At 38.5% G+C, this 15,304-nt stretch overlaps 1 protein-coding gene across 1 annotated transcript in view; it reads right to left on the reverse strand.

Moving 5' to 3' along the window:
* The window catches only part of vopp1b (VOPP1 WW domain binding protein b), a 30,676-nt gene extending 25,432 nt beyond the window's left edge, over positions 1 to 5,244 (reverse strand). Inside the window, exon 1 of the mRNA XM_079447309.1 lies at positions 4,956 to 5,244. Within this exon, the coding sequence (XP_079303435.1) occupies positions 4,956 to 5,018 (63 nt within the window). The 5' untranslated portion in view covers positions 5,019 to 5,244. The remainder of the gene's footprint in view (positions 1 to 4,955) is intronic.
* Between the last annotated feature and the right edge of the window lie 10,060 nt (positions 5,245 to 15,304).

The following is a 15,304-nucleotide window of genomic DNA, read 5'->3' on the forward strand; positions in this document are numbered from 1 at the left end:
CAAAACTGTATTACGGTAATATTTATTTTAAAGAGGTCGTAAGGCACGAATACGTGTTTTTCTGTGTCTTTGTTGTGTTGCCAATGCATATGTATTAGACATGTACAATTGCAAAAATGTAAGTGTCGGAAAATAAAAGATGTATTTCAAATGCTTTTAACCACACCCCCACAAATCTACGTCAGTTTGTGGTATGAATTGGCTTAGGCCGCCCAAATGTTTATGCAAGTAAGGTGGGCGTACTTGTCAGTACAATTACTTTGGAACTTGATGTTCCAAATATGGTAGGAGGTGTTACATTTCCGTCACACTCTTGCAGTATTCGACCAATCACTACGCGCCGGTTAACTGACCAATTATAGCACACCTCGCTTTTCAGAGCGATGAGCTTAGTAAAAATCTGCGTGTTTCAGAGAGACGGGGCAAAGAGGAGATACAAACATGCACGGTGAAAGATACAAACAAACACATACATATATCCCCATTTTTCCGTGTCAGTGAGCACAACCTTTTATTAAAGTCACTCAGCACGACTTTCTTTTCACAGACTGCGTGTGTATTAACATTGATATATTTATAACCTGATATCAAAAGAAGTCGTAAATATTGAAGGATGTGGCTAGCCAACACCTTACTTCACCTCAATCCCTACAATCAAAGACGCAAAGGCTAATATACCTAAAAACGTGAGTTTCACAACACTAAAGGGCTCCCCTAAACCCGGCCCTCACACAAATGAGCCACCTTGTAAAACAGGTATGAATTCCCATCATATTGCATTGATGTATATTCATGAATATGAAAGATACCGCGCATTAAAATACACTGGATTGAAAGTCGTGCTGACTGACACAAAAAAGGGCAAAATTCGTGTCAGTAAACACGAATTAACAGATTACAGTTGGTGACAATGTCATGAATTTCTGTGAGACTGTGTTGCAACAGCAATGTGAAGGATTCACAACATAACAAGACACATGAAAACTGTGATAAATATTTAGGTCACCAAAAGAAGAAAAAAATTTTCTGAACTTTTTCTATATATATGTACAATATGTAAAATATTTGTATGAAAAATGGGCTGTAGTTTTCTCAGTAATGAGAATGTTGTGACAAAAATGTCACAATGCTACTAAAGAAGGATGGTGCGATGATGACGTAATCATGCTCTTGACAAATTTAGTCAAATTCACAATACATACAGTACATTTAAATATGTATAAGAAGAAGGAACAAGCTTCAGCAAATACAAATGCTGTGATACGGTGCACAGTATTCTCAACAATCCATGTTCAGTTTTAGTTTAAGGGTCACAGTTTAGGATGTCAACAAGCGATGACTAATTCGTCTTCTTGTTTTGTTGCATGGTTGTATCATGACACTAGCTCTAGGCCTGAATTCAATCAAATAACAAGCCTTTCCCTTCTCTTCAGGGAAAACTGCTGGGAATAATCTTCTCAATCGGTTGTTTGTTGTTTGTGTTTTTGTTTAAATGCTCAGAGCTGGAGTCAAGCATGGTAAGTCACTACCAGCGAAGAGATTAATACCAGGCTCTTCACTATGCAACAGAGATCTGGACTTGCATAAAGACATAAAAAATGCAAGGAATTGCAAATGAGCTAATTGTTTCTGCCTCTTTTATGGTCAAATGATCTTTGTGTGTTGCTTTGCATCTTGGAAAACAACAGCATTTGGATCTCAGTTACTGGATTAGCATTTGGGTTCGAAACAGCCTTTTGTCATTTCCTTACTGAATTTCCAATGTTTCTTTCCAAGAAATGGTTGAGGCAGAGAATGGAAATGACTCAAGTTATTGAGGTTAAAAGCTTCTCATAGAAATGAAGCACTTTGCTAATGGCTTTGTGTCTTTTAAAAAAGATCAATACATTTAAGTTACTTGAATTCATTCATTTACAAACGAACCCATCCCTTAACAAGATGGATTGTGGTTAGTTGCTTTACACCATTTCTGTTTATATATATGAGCTGTAATATTGATATATATATACAGATTTATGTTGATTGACAAAAGTCTGGCAACATGATTGGACAATGACGCAAATCCCTTTTTTTTTAAAAAGTTTTGTACAGTAAACATTGATATTTGTTGATATCAGGGAAGATCTTGAAAACATTTTTTCTAACATCGATGTGATTTCCCACAAAATGACAAAATTACACAGTTACGATGCTGACACAACACTGCAAATAATCAAGTCTTGGATCTTTATGGCGATTGATCAACTTACTGTAACACGGAGATGGTCATCAGACGAAACAACAAACAGGAAGATCAAACCAAAACACGCAAAACACGTCTTTCTGAGAAGCTCTACAAAAGCCAATAACGTCTTCCTGTATTAACATCACTGACATGAACAAACAATGTGTTTCAACAAACACAGCCAATGTTTTCCTGGTTGAATGTTTTAATGGTTGTTTACTACGCAGCAGTTCCATTACATCTTCGTAAATCATTCGTTGTTACGGTCAGCGGCCCCACACGTCAATCCAAACGCAAACATTGGTGGTGGAGCATTCATGGCCTACACTGACTTTACTCCCTGAACATGAGCCCTTGTTCAACACTGACTGCTATTCAAGAAACAACAGCGAGAGAGTGAGTGAAGGCTAATGTGTGCGGACATGGCTGCTGTTAAGTGAGCATTAACCGGGGGCGTAAGGCTAATACCTTTGTCTTTAGTAAATATAGATTCACAGGCCAGAGTGTGCAAATCCCTGTATCAATGTTACAAACTCATCAAACTCCCTGCTGCTTTCAGTCAACTCCTAACTGATCCTGCAATCTAAAGAAAATGTATTTTCTCAAAGTGACAGAAAGAGGTGATGTGAATCGAGTCACATAAAACACTGATGTCCGATTTTAGTGTATAATTGCCACTGACAGTTATAAAATTATACAATTATGGTTATACAGCAATTAGATAGTTTAAGTCTATGACTGTGCACAGCTGGGATGCATATAATGTGAGTCCATGCGGTTGGCATTTTATAACCATCAATATTTTATGTTCAAATGAATATGAATGTAGATAACAAAAAGGGGTTATACATTATGGAGCATATTATTGGTCTCGTCATTGTTGCAGAATTACAGCTGCATCACTTTTTAAGATATTGATGATGACAGAAAAATCTAGAACATTCCAAAGACTTTCAATGGGGTTAGTGTCAGGACTCTGTGGCGTCCAATGCGTAAAAATAAACAATTTACTTCAAAACATCTCATGGCAATTCGTTACCATTTTAAGAGTTGACAGTTCATATAGATTTATCTCATTCATATGTTTCAGCATAGTTTGCTTTCGCACCAGTGATGGTTAGGTTTTCTACCAATCGTATGTTTTTGCACAACGGGTCCGAGTAAAGTCGTTGAAATGTGTCCGCTGAGTAAGAGATCGCCCGCACAACTGTGTGGTAGGAATGAGTTAGTAAAGCCAGTGATAATAAATAATATATTCCTCGTATTGTTTCTATCTTCAGCAGTAAAATAAATCACACAAACTTTTGAAAGAGTATCAAAATATATTGGTTAACAGTTATACGCAACATGAGGAGGAAAACGAACCAGTAGGCTCTCAGCATTTATTGATGCATTCAGTTTTCCTATTTTGTTATATCCTTTTTGGGATTTCAGTAGGCCTATATGTATTTGTTGTTTTTGAAATGCTTTGTTTATTGAAACGACCTGAAACACCCTCGTAGGTGTGCATTTTACTGTACGTTAATGCATACCCATAGAACGTTTATCAACCAATCCGCTTGAAGCATTCAACGGCCTATGGTATAAACCATAACAAATGCTGGATTGTTTCGACCCATTATTGGGTAAAAAAGGGACAAACCAATTAAAATGTTTTTTTTATATTTGACCCAACAATGGGTTAAAACAACACAGAATAGGTCAATTTATAATAAAACGGTTGGGCTTTTGACCCAACGCTGGGCTGTTTTCAACGACTTACTGTACACTTTTTGACCCAGCTATGGGTTGAAAATAACCCAGCATTTATTAGTGTAACTACATTCAAAGTTGTTAGGCAAGTCTTAGAAGTCATATTGACATCATTTAAAAAAAATGATATGTCAAAATATGAATCTGTAATTCTTAGTGTTACCTTTATTGCCTTTACATATAAACTGTGGCTCAAGTGACATGCAAGCATCGGAATGATGCAGGCGCATCAGCAGATTTAAAGCAGGCATACGTGCTGCAATGGGATTTACGGTTAAGTATAAATGTGCTCTACTTTAGTCATTCAGTGAAAGTATTGCTGGCCTGTGCTTGAATGAAAACAACATTGCACAAGGAACAATATGCTTGCGTTTTGTGTGTGAGTTAGAGCCACAGTAGCTATCTGCGTTGAATTCACATAATGATTTATGAGAGAAAAAGCTGTCATATTGATTTATTCCCATTTGATTGCTCATAAAAAAGCAGTCTGGCAAACATAATGCTATTAGATGATGATCAGTTGACATTTCGTTACTGTGCAGTAGATGCCGACACGAAGATGAATAGATAGACAATATTTATACAAACCAAACCAAAATAGAAATACTATTAGTATTTTGTCAGGACTTGTGAGAATAAAAACAGTCAATGAAGTTCACAGCCGGACCTCTGCATTGACTTCACAGTTCACCTGACACAACACACAACAATCTGCTGTATTTTCCCAATAATCTGCTGACAGTGATATCTCATTTCAATAAACGTGTGTTGTATTGTTATAGGAGGAGGAGCGGACGCGGAGACAAAGGATCGGTACGACCACACATAGCATACAGTATCGGGGTTATTTGCCTCTTGCTAAACGACAACATTACACCGATCAAGCCATCAACGATGAAGTTCAATCTCACCACACAATAGCAATAAAACGTCTAGGAACCCCGCGTACAGTTGCGTTGTATGGGAAGACACGACTCACCTCTAAAATCACGCACAGCGTCAGCAGCGCACCCACGGCATGCCTCTCCATCCTCTCTTTCATTTTGGCACCCAGGCACAAGGTTGGGTAAATAGTGTCAGGACGGCGGTTTCATAGCATTAGATCTTAGACTTTCACAGCAGAAAGTGTGCTCTTGCTGTGTGGATGCTCGTCGAGTGTCTTAGTGCGGAGATACACGAAGAGCGCCAGCATCTCATCTGTTTGCTTCTCCACTCTCCCCCTCTCTCCTCTGTATGTCCGCGTTACGAAATCCCAACGCAACAATGAAACAGATTTCCACGGTGACACAACATCCAACAGCTGAAGGCTTTTGTCCTTCCACCTGCATTAAAACATGGATGTTAGTTATTGAATTCATCCAGCAATGTCAAGGGGTAAAAAAGAAAAGCACATATTAACGGAGTAATGTTGGCAGGATTAAAGATAAAGAACCAAAATATTTTCAAAGTGAAATGCCATTGCAGCAGATAAAACAAAAAAAAGTTCTGCTAAAGACAGCACAAGCACACTTTTCAAGCCAAACATTTCCAAACACGACTTGTTTTTACAGTGAAAAAGAAAAAATACTGTACAAAAAATGGACAATACCTCAATAGCTGATGCAATTAACTACAGAAGACTTGCCACCTGTGTGAAAGTGAGAGGAACAGACTTCATGCATCCTAAAACAATTTTGGACCAGTTTATCAAAACAAATTACAAGATCACTATGATATACAGTTAGTTATAAGGACTATTGTTTTGCGAATACGGCTTGAAATGTTTGCTTTCTAATGCATTTTGTTTTTATTTTAATTCACACATTTTAAGGGTGAAAGAATAAAATATGAAAAGTGGTATACAAATACAATGTAAATCAATTCATTCATTTTTAAAGAGCGTTACTATTTGAAGTACACCCTCATATACTGGTCTGTATATGTCGCCAGTTTTTCTGTATGATAGTGATAACATATGATTTTGCATGAAACATCAATGAAGCAGGGTCCAAGGCATGCAACAAAGATAAGAACCACGTTTTTCTTTCTCCTGTGCATCTACCTATGTATGTTGTCATGGCAGCATTTTTATCAAAACGAGAGAGAGAGAGAGAGAGAGAGAGAGAGAGAGAGAGAGAGAGAGAGAGAGAGAGATAGTCTGCCGGCTGGTGTTTGTTTCCTGCTGTTATTCTTTAACTTCATTGGGCAGCTTCACTAATGACTTACAACCTAATGAGTTGAGATAATTTGCCATGAAGAACTGATGTCCAGCTCTTGTTATGTTGCCATGAGGTTTTAAAGAGAGGACGGGGAATCCAATTAGTTCTGTGAGCTGCGACTCAAGCTGAATATACTCACTGTTTATCATAATGTACCCACGAAACCCAGTTTAACATCCCTGGATTTGTTCTTTGAACAAGCGATGACAGAATATAATGAATGGGTTTGTGTAATGTTGTCTTTTGAAAAGGGGTTGACAGCTCTTGAGAATGACAGATCTGAACTACAGAGAAATATGACTAAATGTTATGCAACATTGTACGGAAGCAATAAAATCATACATAATCTATATAGATTATTATTGATGTGTTACGTAAAAATCATCATTCAATGTCTAAAATACACCAAATGCATTGATTATGGAAATTAATAATTGATAAATGGCCGGGAGTAAAAGACTAGTGGCTGGGAATAGCAGGACTGAGTGAAGGCACCGAGGCACTAATCATGAAAGAACACTTCACAACCAGACAGAGCTAAGCTCCTTTGGGATTTCTGGGTTCACACAGCTGTCCAGGCAACTCAAGACTGACCACAGGAAAGGAAATGGCTTCCCGAATGTACATTTACAGTAAACATATGGAGCATAACAAACTGAGCATTGAACAAGAACAAATGCCAAAGCCATAGTCTTTCCATAGCTAGGTAGAGTGAAACCTTCAACAGATATAAGCAAAAACAGCTGTCTTTGACAAAAATAAAAATGTAAATAGAAATAAAACTAGTAAATTGTGCCCCAAAAACTGGTTGGTTTCCTACATCTGTTGTGTTCATCAGAACAAAAAAATGTATACAGATTTAGAGTCAAAGGGCTCAACAATAAGGACCCTCGGGCCAGTTGACATAACTGTTACTTGCACGATCGGGCTAGTGCTGTATCGACACGAATAAATGTAATAAAGTTGCTTGTTCTTATTTGAAATCACTTGCTCTTATTTTATCACAAATGTATTAGTTGTTTCCAACAATATTTAATTTATTCACTGGTCCATTAAGCCAACCTAACCTAACATTTTGTTTCGTCATCTCTCCAAGACAGAATGATTTATTTGTAGTCTGCAGTCTTTGTAAGAACATTCTTCCAAATATCTAACTTTGTGTTCAGCAGAACATATAAAAGTAGGCTATACAGGTTTGAACCAGCCTGAGGCTGAGTAAATGAGTAGAGGTAGTGTAGTGGCGAAAAAGTCCAACAATTGTATATTGTTTGTAGCTTTTGCTAGGATTGCATTATAAATAAAATATATGGGGAAAATAAAGAACAATTGGTTTGGTGTTTGCTTTAAGCTGATGTTGTTTTAGCCGTTGCAGTTCCTTGTTTCACAGTGGCATTAAAAACTAATTCACACTTATCCAAGTTGTCTCCGAGGACCACTCAGAGGAATTCATAAAACAGTTGTTGAGAATCATAATGCAAACAAAATCACATCTTAACTTATCCAGAAGGGTATATGTGTTTAAAATGTTTGTGTTGTGTAAGCTATAAAGTAGCTGTTTTTTGTAATATTAAAGAAATCTAATGAACTAAAAATCGACGCATTTGTTGGCATTTTTTATTTATTTGATCTGCCAATATAATCACGTAAACGTTTAATAGTTCCTCCTTTCAAAAAGCGATGGGACGGACATTCTCGAATGCATTCCCTCCCTGTTGTGTGCTGACTCATACTCCTCAGGGATGGGGAATATTGCAACAGCATGCAGAGGAGCTGACACAGCGAGCTGGTGCCGCAGGTTACAACTAAAAAGCCATTAGTGGAAACGAAAATCTATTTCCAATCTCTCTCCATGGAAAAAGGAACAACCCGTCCTGCCTACCTGTGGGTGATAATTCATCAAAGGCATGTAGAAAGTATTCAACACGCTGAAAGCAGCCCTAATACCTTTATAGAGTTAAATTGCCTTTGTTCTAGTGACTAGTTTATATACTCAGAATATAATAAAAGGAGAACTGGGTTCCCGAAATGCAGGTTATAACACATAATTCAGAAATGTCATATGTTTTATGAGTTTTATATTACATTTATGCTTTTGGCAGATACTTTTATCTAAAGTGATGTACAGTGCAATGCTTTATAAGTTTAGTTAGAGACAAAAGTGAATTTCACATCGTTTCTATTGAATGCACTTATACTTTTTAAAGAAGTTAAATGTCTGTGTTGCAGTTAAACTGTTTTCTGATTCATGATTTCTTCATTTCAACAGAAAAGTGAACTGCGCTGATACTCGCAAAGTCAATTGAACCGATGATGCCTTCTGTGTTCCGTGTTTCCCGCATGTGATCTAAACCACGTTGGGTTTATCTGGTTTAGTCAAGCCAAAACTTATTTTGTATGAGTATGTTCACCTCGCTTTGTGCAATGGGCCTCAGGCGTTATATGGCGTCACTCATCACAGATGTGTCCCGTGGAGATGGTAATAATGTTTAAATTGTGGTAAAAAGCAGCATTACCAATGAAGGTCCAGTGTGCAAGATATGCAATATAATATACATTACTATGTGTTCAGAGGTATATAGAGACCGTACATATTGAAGAGTCATGTTTTTATTATCTTAGAATCCTCATTTGGCAAAGAAAAGAAAACATGACATTTTAGCCCTGTTTCAGCCACCATTGTGCTTGAAAGGGAGGGGCGAGAGCTGTAGTAAGCCATTGGTTGCAATTCGCAACCTCACCCCTAGATGCCGCTTAAAGCTTTGAAAGTAGTAAAAAAGACTTAAATTTTTAACCGATTTCTTATTCTTTGGTATTTATAATTATATTTATTTTAAAGTTTTGTCCTGGTGAAATGAATGCCTAAATCTAATTCTTGCCTTGTCTGGTGAGGAAATCCGATTTTGTAAATTAATCTATCTGAATCTAACACAATAATAAACATGCATTGTAGTGCATCAATGCCAAGCATTGCTTTGTGGTTTCGAGATTTTGTCTGCTTGTACAAGTACACCAGTGTATCATCAAACCTCTCTAAAAATGAATAATGCTGTGCATTCACATCTTTTAATAACTGGAGCCATAGTGTATTGGGGTGGTTTCACGGGTAAACTGAGATTAGACCAAATTTGTCTTTGCAGGGGCCTTTATTGGTCATTACAGACAGATATTCTGGTTGTCATGGTTATTGAGCATGCGAGCCAGAATAAAATGTTCTCCTTTAAATCTGAATGAGATCAGATGAATTCAGCACATGTTTCAAACGTCTTGATGATTCTGAAAATCTAGTGTCAACCCTTCAAAGGTTTTGTTTGCATGAAAGCCTGATATTGGAACTGAACTCTCTGACTCACAAGCGACTTATTTTCACGTTTACCTGCTTTATATGCTGAGGATATTCGTGTGGTTCCAAAGACCATTGTTGTTATGCAAATACCACTGATCAAGTGGAAAAACACTAGACTTTGCCCACTATGTTAAGAGGAGACACACTCTGTTCAAGTGCATCTACTTCTTCAAACGCACCTTTCAGAATCTAAATAAAACACTTCATATTTATTTCAGTACTATTATGATTTCTGACAGGAACAATTCTGTTGTTACTACTAAGGCAACTCATTTTGACTTTGCCTTTTAACTTATGTAAATGTATGTTATCTTTTCAGTGACATTTTATTTTGTTTTTTGTTGACATTATGCATTTTTCTACAGATTAACATTTATTGTTTTAAATAGACCCATTTTTTAATTGTATTTAACATCAGAGAACTATTAAATGCTCTGTATTTTAGACCCATCCAGTGCATGAATGCCCCCTGTTGGTAAAAACAAGAAGTACAATAATGTGCCATTTTAGCTAATGCATTTATTCCTCAATAATCTCAATAGCAAAAATAATAATAGCATTACATTTAGTGTAACCATAGTGAGAAACACTCCTCTTTCTACACTTAAATGGCACCAAATAAACAGCTATTTGGAAACAGTAATACTATCATCAAGTCATTTTATTCACATCAAATAATTTCTGTTACTCTTAACTTCATTTATTTTTAATTAGCCAAAGTCATAAAATACAGGTATAACTGTAAACTCTACCAAAGCTCATAGATAAAATACTGTAACATGTTTGGGCAAAGGGTGCCATCCAGAGGATACCTTTTTTTTAACAGGCTGCTATTTTACAGTAACTACAAATAAACAACCAGCATCTGAATTAAGCACATTAAATATTTTGTAATCCACAGTACCTATAATAATGGATTGGATATCTCACCCGGTCCATTTGGCAAGCCTCCCACCTGAAATTTCTTCGTAACATATCATTCTGAAATACACAACAAGCAGTGGAAGAGTTCAGAAACATGGTATCCGTGTTAGCCATCATGTCCTGATTCTCGACGAAACTTACCCTGCTGGCAGAATCTGCACGAAAACAAAAACCATTACACCTATATTACAGTGGTCCTCAGTGTTCTTTCATTTTACAACAGAAACACGTGGAGAGAGGGATCCACAAACACTGCAAAAATGATATGATCAATAAGTCATAGCAAAAAATAGAATGGTTTACTGGCCAAGTGTGTCTGAGCATTCATGGAATTTGTTTAGGGTGTTCATATAATGCCCAAACCGACAGCCTTGCATTCTGAACAAGACCTAGATATGTAACTAATGGTTACAGTTACACAACCATAATTATTGTTACAGATGTAGTTTTAAATGACTTTCAGTGCATTCGTTTTTACATAACTTCTTTACATAACATACATATACAGTTATTCCTAATGCAAAAAAATTATTTGATGTAATTGTACCGTTTTTCTAAGATATTTGTCATATATTTTTAAGAAATAGGGTCGAAAAAATGACTGAAGAAAAAACTGCAAATTGACATGAAAAATGGCTTCTCTGCAAGCTGCCAAAAATTTCTTTTTGTTACAGGATTTATTTTCACAGTGTAGGCACTCCATTGGGCTAAAGAGATCAATTGACCACTTGAACTAAGCCATATATTTGTGCCAAAATAATCCTATGAAAGGAATTTGCATATTGTACATAAGAATTTGTTCAATTGTCACAATCAGAACAGCCAATGATGTGGTTATATATTAGAGCTAAAATACACATGCCTTTTTGCTGATATGCCCCCAAACATACACCAATGAAATTAATGTGAACAGATCAAGTAACTGACCCAATTTCCAAGCGAGGACAAAACAACGCTCTCATTTATTTAAAGTCACTCCATGCAACACAATCAAACATTGTGGCTAAAATCTTGGTAACACTTCAGTATTGGGGTCAAGTCTCACTATTAACTAGTTGTTATTAACATGCCTATTATTGGCACATTGGCTGTTTATTAGTACTTATAAAGCACATATTCTGCATGACCATATTCTACATCCCTAATCCTACCCAATATCTAAACCTAACAACTACCCTACTACCCTACTAACTATTAATAAGCAACAAATTCAGAGTTTATTGAGGAAGAAGTCGTAGTTAATGGTTTGTTAATAGCGAGAATTGCCCCCTATACTGAAGTTTGACCCAAATCTTCTATCCATAAATTATTTCAAACATAGATTAAGAGCCTCTCTCATGGATCTCATACTACTCTGTTATTACTAAGAATTCAAGGTTTATTCACATATTGCTATTGATATCTGCTTATAATCTACTTGTATGTTCGTCTTCCAACAGCCCAAAAGGGCTCATGTGAGACGACTTTTCATCTCTCTCCACTGGCTACCGGCTGAAGCCCGTATCAGATTCAAGTCACCAATCCTTGCCTACAGGACTATCACTGGATCTAGTAGTCAAGCTTTTGTTGAAACTAGTAACTTTGTATAAACACCTATTGTACTATCGCTCTTTTACATATCGCTTATTGCTCCCTGGGTTCTTTGGATAAAAGCATCTGCTAAATGACTAAATGTAAATTTCTTGTTTATGCTGTAAACAAACGAGTTTGGTGTTGGAAAAGCTTTGCTAAATATAGATGGCCCACTCTTGGGAAAAGACCAGTGAGTTCTCTGCACTAAGGTATTTGAAACAAATCCTATATAAACATGTTTACAGTCATTAAGAGTATATGATCTCTTCTGTTTTTGTAAACAAATTAATTCAGGATATTTGGACTTTTGCTTTGTTTGACTCGTGTAAACAAACTTCAGTGATTAACTCTCATCTAAAAAACTTTTAAGTTCAGTCGTGTTTTATTCTTTCACCCCGTTCTTGGTTCTTTAAAAGACGGAGAATTGTGTAATGTCAACAAGACGCGGAGTAATAATGAAATATAAATCACTTTTTGAGTGATGATTAAATGATCATTAAATTATCGTTAAGACCCTGCATTAATATTCATTTGGAGACTTGTCTGCATCATAAATATCAAATGTTGCCTAGTTTTTTACGTAATTATGAAACATGTCTGTAGATGGCAGTAAAGCGCTTTGAGATTGTCCTACTTAACATCTTCAGCCGTATGCTGTTGAAGCATAAAAGGTCATCTTACCTAAATGTCCAAAAAACTGCTCTATATATCTGGCTAGTGTTGGGGGGTTCATATTGGTCATTTTGAGATAAAAAGACTTAGGTTATCAGTTCTTTGAAGAAGACCCATTTTGATTAAAACCCTAAAAGCAGAACGCTTTCAATACAGTGTCAGCATATTTAAATCTCAGCATGAATAATTAACTACTCACTTCTATAAGCACACTCAGCATGTTAAAGCAGCTAGGGTTGGATGTATAGGACATATTCAATACTAATACACTATAGCCTACTGTCCACAGTCAAAGGGCAGAGAGATGTGTGGACGCTTTTCCCCCAATTCTGTTTTAATAACTCATATATCCAGCAACATATCTATTTAAAAATTGTTTGCTTCAGCAAATACAAAATCATTAACAAATGTATCTGCACCTTGTTTTCATAATAAACTAGGAAAGAAAAGGAAGATCCAATATTTTTATTAATTCCAACATATTTCTAAGGCGCTTTTCACTATATATAACTCTGATATCTTTAATATTGTCTGAACAAGGTCATGTAAATAATAAACCATTGTGAAATAAATAAACACTGCACTAAGAGACGTTATCTTGGATTTTACTGTAAAGCTCACATGTATAGAATACATGGTATTATTAGAGAATTTGCTGAATTGTTTTAGTGTAGATTGACACATGAATTTGTGTCCCGACACTTCTTCGGATTGAGCAGAGGACAAGGCATCCCTTGTTTCTGCGGGTTTGGAGACCGCCACCTTGGGGGGTTCCTCTAGCGCAGCAAAAGCATTGGACGAGCATCTCGGGGCGGTGATGAATGTAGTCAACCACCTTAAGCTCGACTTGCAGCAGGAAAAAGAGACCCCCAAGCACTCGAAACTAGACAACAGGTATCTGTCGTGTGGCCAAGGGGACGAGCCCAAAAGTCGGGCCCTCCCCTTTTTTGAGGATCTCCACGCCGAAGTATCTCAGTCATGGCAGAGACCTCATTCCTACTGTGTTTCGTGCCGTCACATGGATTTATTCGACTATTGTTGGCGCGAGACCACGGGGGTACATGATGGGCCCCGTGTGGAAGAGACGCTGGTGAGCTATCTCTCCCCTGGGACATCATCTTCTCTCTCTTTTCAGGCAGTCGGTCAGGCTGAGCACTGACGGGGTGATTGAAGGAACGTCTCTGTGCGACCAAGCAGACGGCCTGTTCCATCGGCCGTTCTATGGCTGCGTTAGTGACCACAGAGAGACACATGTGGCTAACCCTCACGGGCATCAAGGACCGGGACCGTACGTTCCTCCTTGATGCCCCAGATCTCGCCTTCTGAACTATTTGGTGATGCGGTTAATACTGTAGTCACCAGGTTCCGGTAGGCGAGATGCCACGAGGAGGCTTTCGTCAGAAATAATCCCCCGTCGTGCTCAAGCGTCTGGAGTGTCGGCCACCCACTCCAGACCAGTTCTGGAGTCCCGACCAGGCACACAGTCTCGGGTGGGTCCGGTCTACCTGAGATGTGAAGTCATAAGGCAGAGTGTGGCGAGTTGCGCCCCCCTCAAAGAGGCAGGGGAGCGGCCCACCGTGCCACTCAGGCCACCTCACGGAGGCCGGACCTGAGGCAGTTCATCTCCTCTAAGAAGAGGAGATCTTGAGACGAGTGTGCCCGGGACTGTGAGGGTGTTTCCCCCTCCAGGGAGGAGGTACTCAAAATTCCAAGAGAAATTATAGTCTCCTCTTCGGCACCCTCACAGGGCTTTGCAATCAATGGATGCAGCTCTGGCTCCTATGCGACTCCAGGGCATACGCATTTTGAATTACATAGACGACTGGGGGATTTTAGCTCAGTCTCGGGAGCTAGCACTTCGACGGTCGTCCTAGCTACCCTCGAGGCTCTCGGGTTGAGACTAAACGTCAAAAAGAGCGTTCTTTCCCCAACACAGAATACAACGTATCTGGGGGTTATATGCGACTCGATCATAATGCAAGCACAACTGTCACCTGCACAAATCCGTTTCCTCCGATAGCTCTGCCGCCGGGAGTCCTGGCAAAGGTCCATTAACTTGGCCAAACAGAATCTGGTTCTCAGACTTAGTATCCTTCCTCAACGACATGCCATGGGCGATCACAGTCAGGAGAGATTTTTTGTCTCAGGCACAGGGGACAGTGTTTCATCCCTGTCCCAAGCTGTGGAACCTCTATGTCTGGCCCCTGAAGGCCCTAGAAGGAGCTATGCCCTCAGATCAAGACGTCAGACCAGGAACGATTACACCTACTGTGTCCAGTACGTGCTCTAAGGATTACATCCACTGCACTAGCCAGTGGCGTAAATCGGAGCAGCTTTTCATATGTGATGGGAGCCGCAACATAGGGGCGGCTGCCACCAGGCAAACAATGTCACATTGGGTGAGGGATGCTATTGCTCTGGCCTATGAGGCCTGCGGTCAAGCTTCACCTCTAGGTGTCAAAGTTCATTCAACAAGGGGGTTTCATCTTCTATGGCTTTAGCAAGAGGTATCCCCTTGCAGCAAGTGTGTGATGGGGCGGGCTGGTCCTCTCCGCCAGATTTTATAGTCTGGATGTCTATGCTTCTCCAGGCTCTCACATCCTTGAGTCTACATCCAAG

The sequence above is a fragment of the Barbatula barbatula genome (genome assembly GCF_947034865.1).
Source record: "Barbatula barbatula genome assembly, chromosome: 23".
Classification (NCBI taxonomy): domain Eukaryota; kingdom Metazoa; phylum Chordata; class Actinopteri; order Cypriniformes; family Nemacheilidae; genus Barbatula; species Barbatula barbatula.